Below are 13,042 nucleotides of genomic sequence, written 5' to 3' on the forward strand. Positions count from 1 at the left end.
CTAGACTTGTATCCAATTTTAAATTTCACTTTCAAGCCCCAGCTCAAAAGCAACTTCTGTCAGTATTGTATATACCAGGGGTAGTCAAACTGTGGTCCTCCAGATGTTCATGGACTACAATTCCCATGAGCCCCTGCCAGCAACCGCTGGCAGGGGCTCATGGGAATTGTAGTCCATGAACATCTGGAGCAGTGGTCCCCAACATTTTTATCACCGGGGACCACTCAACGCCAGGGACCACTCACTGGGGACCACTCAACGGCTTTTACTGAGGCCCGGTGGGGGGGGTAGTTTACTCCTCTACTCTCACCCACTGCCCTAGCGCTCCCTGATCGCTATGGTAATGTTTAAACATCCCTTCAAAATAAGATACAGATACGCCACAACAATGAAGTGTGTTGTAAAGGGCTGGGGGGGTGAAGTAAAGGGCCGGGGGGGGGGGGAGAAGGCGTCCTTTGGGGCCCACCTCCAATTAGTCGAAGGACCACATGTGGTCCGCAGCCCACAGGTTGGGGATCGCTAATCTGGAGGATCACAGGTTGACTACCCCTGGTATATACAACCCAACAGAGTCCTTCCTGGCTACATAAATGTCCCCGGTTTTTCCAAAGGGAGAACTGGGGGTAGCGCAAGTCAAGAAATGACACCAGCCCTTTGTGGCTTGCCAAGCAATTATGAAATGGGGTTCAAGAAACGTATTCCAAGAGAGTACATTTTTCACGGTGACATCATTTATCATCACCTTGGAATCTAATTACAACCACTCGGTATGACTGAGACAACAAGGGCAACCAACCAATACAGACGCTTCAGTTCCCTTTACAAAGTGTCCTCTGAACACAGCCAAGTCCTAACCAGTGGTGCTCAGTAAAGCAATGAAAGAGAAAAGTTGAAGTTTTCACTTAAAGAAGTGAAGGACTTCTTCTTCCCCTGTTCCCACTGAAGGGGGTCCTCCTAATGCTGCTGCACTTGATACTTTCTCTTTGGCTTGGGTCGGCTAAAAAAATTAGCAATTCCTACAAGGCCCTGTTTCTCTGCTGACTGACTTCTGGGTGAAGCCAGAAGATCTTAACGACGAGATGAGCAGCAATTGGAATAATCCATTATTTCATAAAGTAAAGGTAAAGGTATCCCCTGTGCAAGCACTGGGTCATGGCTGACCCTTGGGGTGACGCCCTCTAGCGTTTTCATGGCAGACTCAATACGGGGTGGTTTGCCAGTGCCTTCCCCAGACATTACCGTTTACCCCCCAGCAAGCTGGGTACTCATTTTACCAACCTCAGAAGGACGGAAGGCTGAGTCAACCTTGAGCCGGCTGCTGGGATCGAACTCCCAGCCTCATGGGCAGAGCTTTCAGACTGCATGTCTGCTGCCTTACCACCCTGCCCCACAAGAGGCTCCATTATTTCATAATACCTCCTAAAAAGGGCACTCTAATTGGGACAGGACTGAGTTGGAAAATATCTGGAGATTTCGGGTAGAATGGGGTGTTGCATCCTGGAGAGATCAAAGTTTAGGGAGGGGTGAGATGACCTCATCATGGTACAGAGCCATGGAGTCAACCCTTCAAAGCCGCAATTTTCTCCAGGGGAGCTGATCTCTATTAGCTCAGTTGTAAATGGTCGTATCATCTGATAAATGTATAACTAATTAAAAATATATATAGAGACATCACCCTGCCAACAAAAGTGCGTTTAGTCAAGGCTATGGTCTTCCCAGTTGCAATGTATGGCTGCGAAAGTTGGACCATAAGGAAGGCCGAGCGTCAAAGAATTGAGGCTTTTGAACTCTGGTGCTGGAGAAGACTCTTGCGAGTCCCTTGGACTGCAAGGCGAACAAACCGGTCAGTCCTAGAGGAGATTAACCCTGACTGCTCTTTAGAAGGCCAGATCCTGAAGATGAAACTCAAATACTTTGGCCACCTCATGAGAAGGAAGGACTCCCTGGAGAAGAGCCTAATGCTGGGAGCGCTTGAGGGCAAAAGAAGAAGGGGACGACAGAGAATGAGGTGGCTGGATGGAGTCACTGAAGCAGTAGGTGCAAACTTAAATGGACTCCGGGGAATGGTAGAGGACAGGAAGGCCTGGAGGATCATTGTCCATGGGGTCGCGATGGGTCGGACACGACTTCGCACATAACAACAACAACAAAATGCAGAGATTTTTAGGCCCCACGTAAGGCTGGCCCAGCACAGGACTGGGACCAGTTCCCCAGGGCGCCACTAGGGTTGACTTATAGGGTCGGATGACCCAAAGAGGGGTTAGCAGGCTCCCTTTCCCCTTGCCAGCCAACACATTGTTTGTTGAATTTAAAATCAAAAAGCGAAAGGGTCATCCTTTAGCCACATGCCTGCCTGCAAGTCAATTGCAACTCATTGCAACTGATTGGAGTCATTCTCTTCTCTCTCCTGTACCATCGAGCTCTGGCAACTAATGGAGGGAGCAAGGTGGGTGATAGGAATGTGTGGGATGCCAATTTTAGAGATTTTTACATATTTTATTGAATAGTTTTTAACGATGTGGATCTTGTTTGATGTACTCTATCCTAAGCTGGCTGGGCAGTCCTTTAAATCCAATCATAAAATAAATAAATACAAATAAATTTCCATACCAGAGAGAGGCAATCTTGAAAGGATAGTAAGAAGCATTGCAACAACACCTGTCTTTGGTTGTGTTTCTCACTCCCCCCCTGCCTTTCCTAGGCAGCAGTGGGGGAGGTAGTGCATCTTAGTTAAATGAGCAGCTTCTGCTGAGGTCCCTCCCCAGGGTCATCAGGAATTATCCAAAACAGCTGGCAGCCCTAGATTTCTCAAATTGTATCATAGACTTCAGAACAGAGGTAAGAAATTGTACCTCTGTAAGAAATTGTATTTATAAAGGTTTCCTTCTGTGTAGAAGACTTCCTCAACAAGGCATGGGAGGGATTTAGTTTTAATAGCCAAAAGGCCTGCAAGCGAAAGGTTCTGAGCTCTCCTTTCATCTGTTTCTCTAGATCAGGCTTTCTCAACCAGGGTTTCATGAAACCCTGAGGTTTCTTCACAGCCCTGGAACAGTTTCCTGAATGGGTGCAAGTTAATATTTATATATGTAGATCCAAATGAGTAGCCATGTTGGTCTGAAGTAGCACAATAAAATCAGAATCCAGTAGCACCTTTAAGACCAATCTTTGTTGGTCTTAAAGGTGCTACTGGACTCTGATTTGATTTATATATATGTGTGTGTGTGTAAAATTTATTAAACATTTATCAGAGGATATGACCATATCAACCCTCTCTCCCCTCTCAAAATGGTCAATAATGGGCCTGGTAGGGGTGGGATGGGGAGGGGCCCCGGGTGGGCATGTGCACAGTTATGCTTCCCAACCAATTCCTGCACAATTACGCCACTTCTTGGGTTTCTCAAAGCCTGAAGAATGTTTCAGGGGTTTCTCAAAGATTACAAAAAAAAAGTTGAGAAAGGCTGTTCTAGGACTTTTCTTTACGCACCTTTTACCCTGTTGAGATCATTCCTAGTACTGGAGCTGAACAGAGTGAAAAGGTAAACTGGGGAGAGATTAATCATATTTGTTAGAGTGGGGGTATCTGGACCCTCTGGGAGGCCTGCCGGTTTGAGAATTTTGCAACACAGAACAGCCATTGTCAATCTGTCCCCTAGTATATATTGGCTAGATTTTGGTTGCTGAAGAAATGGGCCTAAATGGACCTTAACCCCAAGATGCCCAATTGAACTGATTTACGGTCCTATCACCTGATAAATGTTTTCCAGCTTTAAAAAATGTATTAAAATGAATTAACTCCCACCCACTTGGAAAACCCCTCCAGGGCCATCTAAAAAAAACCCAGGGCTTCACAAAACCCTGCTCTAGGATGTCTCGAACATTTCCTTAATCATCAAAGAAGCATTAATTCAGCTGTAATTAGATTGACAAAACTACCAAGCAGACTAACCTGAGTCCCACACTCTTCTTCTCATACTTGGGTTACCCAGCTGTGAAAATTTGTGGACATTTGAGCCCGGAGCTCAAGGAGGATAAGATGTAGGGAAGCAAGGATGTCCACGGGATGTAATACTTTAGAGTCTGCTGCCCTCCATTTTCTCCCGGGGAACTGGTCTCTATAGTCTGGGAATCAGTTGTAATTTCCAAAGGTAGGTGTGGCGTGGTAGGTACAGCAGCAAAATGGTTGCCAAGGGAGATAAAGCCACCCTTAAAATGGAGGTTGGTAGTGCTATCTAATACCCAAAGAGATTAAAGCAGGCAGTTCCTTCTGTTGTTCACTTTGATCCTCCCTTCTTGAAACCACTGGACTCTTCAAGGAGATGTTGAGTAAAAGTTTCATTGGAAAGAAGGAAGAAACAGAATAGGAGATAGTGGAGAAGGGAATACACTGTAGAGATGACTGACAAGGCAATCGTAAACAGAGTTACATCTTTCTGAGGCTGTTTACTTCTGTTGGTTTAGAAGAGTAACTCTGCCTGGGATTATACTGAATCTCCCCTTGTTCAAATAAAACAGTGTAATTCAAAATGACTTTTTGAGATGGTCTGTAAGCGAAAACACTTGTAAAGCATAAAGACCTTTAAACTGTAGTATTTACTCAGCATGGGTTGAATCAATCTCTTTCGAAATATCTCATGCTCTGGACCTGTTTGTATTGTTGCATTGTTGTATTGTCTATATTATTTATACTGTTACATTATTATACGGTTACAACCATTAGTTATTATTGTAAAGTTATTCACATGTTTATAGATTATTTTATGTATTGTTGTTTGTTCTTATGTAAACCGCCCTGAGCCCCCGGTGAGGGCAGTATATAAATATAATAAATAAATAAATAAATAAATAAAATATAAAATCGCAGCTATATAGTGCCTCTCAGAGAGTGATCCCCAGCCTGTTTTAGTCTGCGAGCACATTTGAAACTCGCACAGAACATGGTAGGTGCAGCAACAAAATGGCTGCCACAAAATGGCTGCCACCCTCAAAATGATAGCCACAACTTAACTTCAGTAACAAAACATAGATCTTTGTATTTTGGTCACAACTGTTGCCCTACCAAAGCAACATTTAAAAAAATCTGCACAGCCAATCAGATCTTCAATAGTCACTCAGAAACCTTGCTGGGCAAAAGCCCTACCTGGCCCCAACCATTTCCTAAGAACACCTGGTGAGAGTCAGAAAAGGTATCAGTGGGTGCTATGACACCCATGGTGATCACTTTGGGGCAGCCTTTCTCTACTTTTTTACCATTGAGAACCCCCTGAAACATTCATCAGGCTTCCAGAAACCCGAGAAGTGGTGTGATAGTTCAGAATATGGTTGGGAAGCACATCCTCTCAGGGACCCTCCCCTTCCAGGCCCATCATTGGCCATATATGGTCATATCAGCTGATAAATGTTTAACAAATTTAAAAATGCATCAAAATTAATTAACTCCCACCCATTTGGGAAACCTTTCCAAGTCCATCAAGAAACCCCAGGGTTGAGAAAACCTGCTTTGGGGTCTCCTGCTCCAAGAGATATATGCCGAGAGACTTTGAGGTCATCAAAATGCTAATTGGCTTTAATTCTCTTTACTCTGCTGTAGGTTTCCCAGTTCCTGAGGTGAGCTGGTATCGGGATGGTCAGGTTATCTCTGCTGCAACCCTGCCTGGTGTGCAGATCTCCTTTAGCGATGGCCGCGCTAAACTGGTGATCCCTGCCGTGGCAGCTACCAGCAGTGGAAGGTACACCCTGCAAGCCACCAATGGATCTGGACAAGCAACTAGTACCGCTGAACTACTCGTCACAGGTACGCTATGAGTAGGGGGTTCGCAGCCCCTTGGCACTTTCCCTTCTGTCTCTTCTCTACCGCTGCAAAAGAGGCATACTCATATCACATTCAAAGGATAACTCAAGTCAGAATTGTTTTCTCAAAGGCAAGGGCATCACGGGATTCATCCGTATTTTACTTTTTTACACTTGTAACTCGCTTTACCTTGGGTGTAAGAACAGCTAAATCATCTTATAAATGAGGCGAGGCTTGAGGTGGTGCAGGTTTCCTCCAACATGAGCAGGGCTGAATGCATGATTTTTAATGTACACAAGAGCTTTGCGATCCTTTTCCCTTGAAAAGGGAAATAGGAATCATAAGATTTAAGGTCACGCCTATTCACATGTGTCTCTGACATGGCCCTTTCAGAGTTTATTTGTATATTATATGCACATCTGTATAGTCAAGATTTTCCAGCTGGTAACTGCATGAATCAACTCTATAACCATTGATTTCTGGGGAGTGTGCCCTTGTAAACTGATTTCACAAGGCTTATTTTTGAGTATGTTTTGGATTGTGCCTCGTTATTTTCAAATCAGATTCAACATCCTAGCAATTTCATGGACTACTTGACTGAATTGCTTACTATCCTACTAAAAGATGGTTAATTTTATTCATTTGAATTGACCGTTGAGTGGACTCATGACAGTGCAATCTAAATAGTGGATTTACACATTACACAGTACGTGGGTTGGGTCTGGGACACTATCCTCTGTAACACTTACACATGAGTTGCAGGGTCTCCTCAATTCCTGCCTCCTTTGGATTTCAAATGTGGTATACCTGGAGAAGGGGCTTCATTGACCCTGAACAGTCTTGGTGTGTGTGTGTGTGGGGGGGGGGTATTATTGGCCTGTTAGGGAAATCCACTGTACCTGTAACAAAGAAGAGTTGTCTGCCTGTATGTTATGATTATAATTATGATTGATTGCATTTATAGCCCAAACTAGCTGGCTCATGGTGGGTTACAAAGAACTGTACTTCAGAACCCATAGCGGGTTTTACAAGAACAGAAATTCAGTTTGTGGTAAAAAAACAAAAAAACAAACAGCATGGTCTGCTAGTGTAAGTTTTTAAAAATTATCTAGGGATGCCAGCCTCTAGGTGAGCCTTGAGAAAATCTTGTGAGTGGCAAAACATAGGAAGGGATTTTGATTGTAATGTTATTCATTCAGAAACAAGTGTCTTTGCAAAAACAACTTCAAGTGTGTTTAGATCGGTGATTCCAAAATAAGCTTGAACTGGTTAAAAACTATTTTCTGGAAATATAATTCATAGAATCATAGAATAATAGAGTTAGAAGGTACCTCATGGGTCATCTAGTCCAGTGGTCCCCAACCTTTTTATCACCGGGGACTGGTCAACGCTTGACAATTTTACTGAGGCCCGGGGGGGGGGGAAGTCTTTTACCGAGGGACATCGCTGCCGCTGCCTGAGCCCCTGCTCCACTTGCTTTCCCGTTGGTGCCCCTGACTTCCTGCTGCCCACTGGGGGGCGCTGCCAGCAGCAACTGCACAGTGCCACACCAAGGTGGATCCCCAGCCATGGCAGCCGCTGGAGAGCACCAAAGGTGAGCTTGGTGGCACAGTGGCAGGGCAGCCCCTGAGGCAGCAGTCGGGGAGGAGGATGAGAAGGAGCCACGGCCCGGTACCAACTGATCCACGGACTGGTACCGGTCTCCGGACTGGGGGTTGGGGACCACTGATCTAGTCCAACCCCTTGCACTATACAGGACACTCACATCCCTATCGCTCATCTACTGTAACCTGCCACCCCCTTGAACCTTCACAGAATCAGCCTCTCCATCAGATGGCTATCTAGCCTCTGTTTAAAAATTTCCAAAGATGGAGAACCCACCACCTCCCGAGGAAGCCTATTCCACTGAGAAACCGCTCTAACTGTCAGGAACTTCTTCCTGATGTTTAGACAGAATTTCTTTTGCATTAATTTCATCCCATTGGTTCTGGTCTGTCCCTCTGGGGCAAGAGAGAACAACTCTGCTCCATCCTCTATTTGACATCCTTTTAATTCCTTTCTTTAGAAAATATTTCATTATGCCAGTAGAGTTGAACTCAGTCTCTTGACTGAGCTTCTCTTCTCTCTGGATGAACATGGATGTTTTGGAGGGTGGACTTTACGGCATTTTACCCTACTAAGGTCTCTGTCCTCACCAGGCTTCATCCCCAAATTGCCAGAAATATCCCAACTTGGTGCTAGCAACCCTACCTCCCACCCACACCCACCACTGGCTGGGAGGACCTGGTGACACTAGCAGGGATTCCCAAACCAAGGGCCCATGAACCCATGGGGGCCCACAAGAGCTCCGGAAGAGGTCCACAGCCTTTCCCCTCCTGCCTTAATGGACTCAGCCACAGGCTAGGGAACTGGCCACTCCCATTGCTTCCTCCCCCTGCCCTTACGAGCATGAGTGAGGTCTCTCCATTTCTGCGCCTGGGAGAGAATGAAGCCTACATACCTACTCCCGCCTCCTGCCTCTCATCCCCTCAGTCCTCCTTGAGTCTGCCTGTGGTGATGTCACTTCCCTTGTAGGAAAGGCGTGGCCAGCTGACATCATTTCCAGGGCTCCTTGAAGCCTGAAAAATTATATCAGGGTGAAAAATTTCCACAGTGAAACATTTTCACTGTGAAACTCACAGTTAGAGCGGTTTCTCAGGCCACAAGCCTGAGGGGAGTGGTGAGCTATAAATTGAAATAATAGAAATAGTAATAGTAATAGTCATAATTTGAAAAAGACTGCATTAGAGTATTCAATGCAGGTGTTATTGTTATCATAGGTGCTTTAATATGTGATGAATTGCTCTTGCAGGAGCAATGTCTTTTCATCCTTCTCTGGCTCTCTTAACCAAGCGCTTTCTCCCTTTCTTTGACCGCAGCTGAGACCGCACCCCCCAACTTTTCTCAACGACTCCAGAGCACGACCGCAAGACAAGGAAGTCAAGTTCGACTAGACGTGAGAGTGACAGGAATCCCTACACCTGTGGTGAAGTTCTATCGGGATGGGGCAGAAATCCAAAGCTCCCCCGATTTTCAAATTTTACAAGAAGAAGACCTCTACAGTTTAATCATCGCAGAAGCTTACCCCGAAGACTCTGGAACCTATTCGGTGAATGCCACAAATAGCGTGGGACGTGCCACCTCCACGGCCGAACTGCTCGTTCAAGGTGATCCACGCAAATTGGATTTATTATTATTATTATTATTATTATTATTATTATTATTATTATTATTATTATTATTGTTGTTGTTGTTGTTGTTGTTATTGTTATTATTATTATTATTATTATTATTATTATTATTATTTAATTTTTAGACCGCCCTTCTCCCAATAGGTCTCAGGGCGGTTTACAACATAAATAGTTAAAACACAATAAAATCCCCATAAAAACCCCAATTAAAAGTTACATATAACATATAACATATAACATATAGCGGCGGTGGTCACAATTCTGATCTTAGTTCAGCCTGGTGGAGAGAATAATGTTCAGAAGAGGGTGGCACCAATACAATAGATCTAACCATGATCTCGATGTTAGAGATCTCAATATTGGAGGGGATCCTGATGGATTAGTGGGAGAGCTGCCCTGGTCTCAACCATATGCCTGGCGGAAGAGCTCCGTCTTACAGGCCCTGCGGAAAGCTGGTAGATCCTGCAGGGCCCTTAGCTCTTCTGGGAGCTCGTTCCACCAGGTTGGGGCCAGGACTGAAAAGGCCCTGGCCCGGGTCGAGGCCAGGCGAACATCCCGTGGGCCCGGGATAACCAGTAAATTCATACCCGCAGAGCGGAGTGCCCTGCGGGGGGCATAAGCAACCAAGCGGTCCCGCAGGTATGTTCGTGACAGTGCAGTGTGGTAGGGGTTAAGAGATGAAATAATATTTATTTATTTATTTAATTTATATCCTGCCTCTCTTGACTAGGTCATCTCGAGGCGGCTTACAACGATCAAAACAGTATACCCCCTAATAAAATTAATAACGCATTAAAATCTACAATTGCATACAAACGTATTGAACAACAAAGCTTATTTACAACAAAGCTTGATCTCAGTCCATTTACCCCTTCCCTATAGGTTAAATAAAAAAAATTGTTTTCTGGTCTGAAAGAGCATGCGCGAAGAATCCAGACGGCACATAGAGAGCATTTTGAACAAAGGATTTGGCTGTTTGGCCTAGGAAAGACTGAATTTACTCGCCAGTCTTTCCTGAACAGCTGAGGTAGAACTTCAGCTTTTGTGTAGCTTGGTGTAAGAGCAGCGGCTTCTAATCTGGAGAGCCAGGTTTGATTCCCTGCTCCTCTATATGCAGCCAGCTGGGTGATCTTGGGCTAGTCACAGTCCTGTTATAGCTGTTCTCACAGAACAGTTTCTCTTACCTGACAGGGTGTCTTTTGTGGGGAAAGGAAGGGAAGGTGATTGTAAGCCACAGGTAGTGAAAAGCGGGATATAAAAAAACAATTCTTCTTATTTTCGAATTTGAAATTGTAATACCTTTACAACAGCAGAGGTACAGGAATAAAGAAACAAGATCTACTAGACTTACATTGAAATCCTCTGCAGAGTCACTCCAGTTTAAGCCCACTGAAATAAATGGGCTTCAACTGGAATACCCTAGCAAAGGATTGTACTGAAGGATATGGAGCTTTGCATTAATATTAAAATGGAACATATTTTTTTCAGCGGTAGATTGTATTGCCAATACACACATACACAGGGAGAGAGACTTGCATTTAGATGATCATATGCCATATTCATTTACTAATTCTGCATAGGAAATAAAGGGGAGCCACTTTTCTAATCATTTTGAGGTGGAATTGGATTTCTGTATTTTTCCATTGTGTCAAGATCTTGATCATGATTTTCCAGATTTTATTATATATGATGGTTGGCAACTTTTTGCTAATGGGAGTATTACTGTGGATTTCAGTTTTAAAAAACAAAACAGGGTGGGGTGGGGGAAGGGCCTCAATCACATTGGATAATTCTGCATACAGCATATACCCGTATTTGCCGGCGTATAAGACGACTGGGCATATAAGACGACCCGCCAACATTTCCACTCAAAATATAGAGTTTGTTACATTACATTACAGTACTATGGGCCACTATGGGCAACTAAGTCTATACCAACTGAAGTGCACCCGGCATATAGGATGACCCCTCCACTTGGAGACATGTTTTTCAGGGGGAAAAAGTAGTCTTATACGCCAGCAAATACTGTATTTGCTTTTGCAATTCCCCATTGGCCAAGAATGCAAAAGACTTCTTTCCCTATTTCCTCTCTGGGTGGCCACCCTTTATTGAAGGGAACCTTGCACCCAGAAATCATCTGAAACCCATAGAACGGAGCCAAGTAGTTCGGAAGGCCACAAAATCAAATGTGTGTAGAAAATGAAATAAAATTAGCGTAGAGAGCACGTGCAGATGTTCCTAGACTTCCATATGAAACCCTGCAATGATTCTGAATTAGCCATTCATAATCTTAATTATTATACGTTACGTGTTTGGCCTAATTATACAAGTGATGCGAAAAGCCAAACCTTATATCAACTGTCCTTCCTCGTCCCAATTATTCTTTAAAGCTAATAGAAACAGATGGCCAATTTTGCTCCTTTGTAGTGTTTCTGGGCACATATAAATAATTGAAGTGACAGTTTTTACTTTTGCCTGTCCTCCCTGTGTAATGAATGTTTCTATTTTGCCATTCTGAGTCCCGCTTTCATTTCCATTAGGCGAGGAAGAAGCAGTCCCCGCTAAAAAGACAAAGACAATTGTTTCGACTGCTCAGATTACACAAACTACGAGACAAGCCAGAGTCGAAAAGGTTTGTATTTCTCTGTGTTTGTTTGTCAGACATTTTAGGATATTCATTCTCACACTTGTGCTGGGCTGGGAAGTTTGTGGTAATTTTTTTTGGGGGGGGGAGCCTAGGGCAGAGGGGAGCTGGGTATGTTGCCCTAGAGTCCTTGGCATATTCTGCATTCAATTATTTTTCCCGCATTCATTCTTACCGATCTTCGTTTGATTTGGGCCCAGACATAGTAAGTGATCTGCAACAAACCGTTTCCCCGAACCGAATCACCCTTCAGTCGCTTTCGCCATCTGCATATGGGTGGGCTCCCCCAGCCAACTGTAGTCTTCCTTAGTGCTTCTCGGTCACACCACCCCTCCCTCAGTTTGTGGTGGGCTGCCAGGAAATTTAGCGCTCACCGCACCACTTTAAAGCAACCTTGCGCTTATCGCGCCCCCACCCCTCCTTCCTTCCCCCCTCCCCCCATACATAGCAAGATGTAAGGGCCTCGGGGCAGAGTGAGCCTTTGAAATGCATGGCTGAAGCCAAAGGGGGGGAGGGTTGCAAGTGCCGCTGAGCTTGAGCTCGGAGAAAAGGCTCCGTAAAATGTAAGTTCAGATTAGCGAGCAGAGAGTAGCATAAATCTGCGAATAATGGAATGATATCGATCTCTCAACAATCCCAAGCAAAAGATCCGAAGGACAGAGCTTTCTCTTTGAGTCTGCGACTCAACCAATCAGCAAGAGACATGCATGCTACATCAGGATTGTAAACATGTTTACAGCATTGTAAAAAAAGTGGGGGGGGGAGGAGTGCCAGTTAATCCGAAGCCACGTACATCTACACTTTGATCTATTGAGCCTCCGGAGCACTTTAGTCAAATATCCTGAAAAATAAGCGCTCCCTGATATTCCGGTAAAAAGGTAGGGTCAATGTGGGTCGAGGCATGGAGATTGCAGATGAAAAATTTCCATCGACCAAAATCAAAATGGAAATCGATTTCAGTGCAGACAGGAGGGATTTAATCGATCTGGGATTGCGATAAAAGCTTTGTGCAGATTCAGCCCTCCTGTAACCCCTTCTAGTGGGGAGGGTTCAAATCCGTAAATGACAGCACCTTTATGGCTTGACAAGATGGGAAATGGCTTCAAAAGAGAAGAAACCATTTCGGGCATTGGATAGTTTTAAATAGAACAATATTTATCATCAACCCCAGAACTGCAATACCAGAAATAGAAGAAAATCACAATGGCCATGAGCATAGCAACATGAATGGGAACAAAATCTTCAGCGTCCTTCCAAAAGGACACTCAGAACAGAAGCGATCGTAACAAACATTGAAAGAAGAAAGTCCAAACTTGAACTTGTGCATGGCTGCTGCTTCTCATCTGCTGCTTCAGGAGCTGCTGGTGCTGCTCAGGAGTT

At 44.5% G+C, this 13,042-nt stretch overlaps 1 protein-coding gene across 6 annotated transcripts in view; it reads left to right on the forward strand.

Moving 5' to 3' along the window:
- The window catches only part of TTN (titin), a 356,587-nt gene that overhangs the window by 5,943 nt on the left and 337,602 nt on the right, over nucleotides 1-13,042 (forward strand). For all 6 annotated transcript variants that reach the window (XM_077319578.1, XM_077319579.1, XM_077319580.1 and 3 more), the window contains exons 3-5: nucleotides 5,588-5,791; nucleotides 8,707-8,994; nucleotides 11,559-11,650. In XM_077319578.1, coding sequence (XP_077175693.1) covers nucleotides 5,588-5,791; nucleotides 8,707-8,994; nucleotides 11,559-11,650 — 584 coding nt within the window. The remainder of the gene's footprint in view (nucleotides 1-5,587; nucleotides 5,792-8,706; nucleotides 8,995-11,558; nucleotides 11,651-13,042) is intronic.

This window comes from Paroedura picta, chromosome 2 (assembly GCF_049243985.1).
Source record: "Paroedura picta isolate Pp20150507F chromosome 2, Ppicta_v3.0, whole genome shotgun sequence".
Taxonomy (NCBI): Eukaryota; Metazoa; Chordata; class Lepidosauria; order Squamata; family Gekkonidae; genus Paroedura; species Paroedura picta.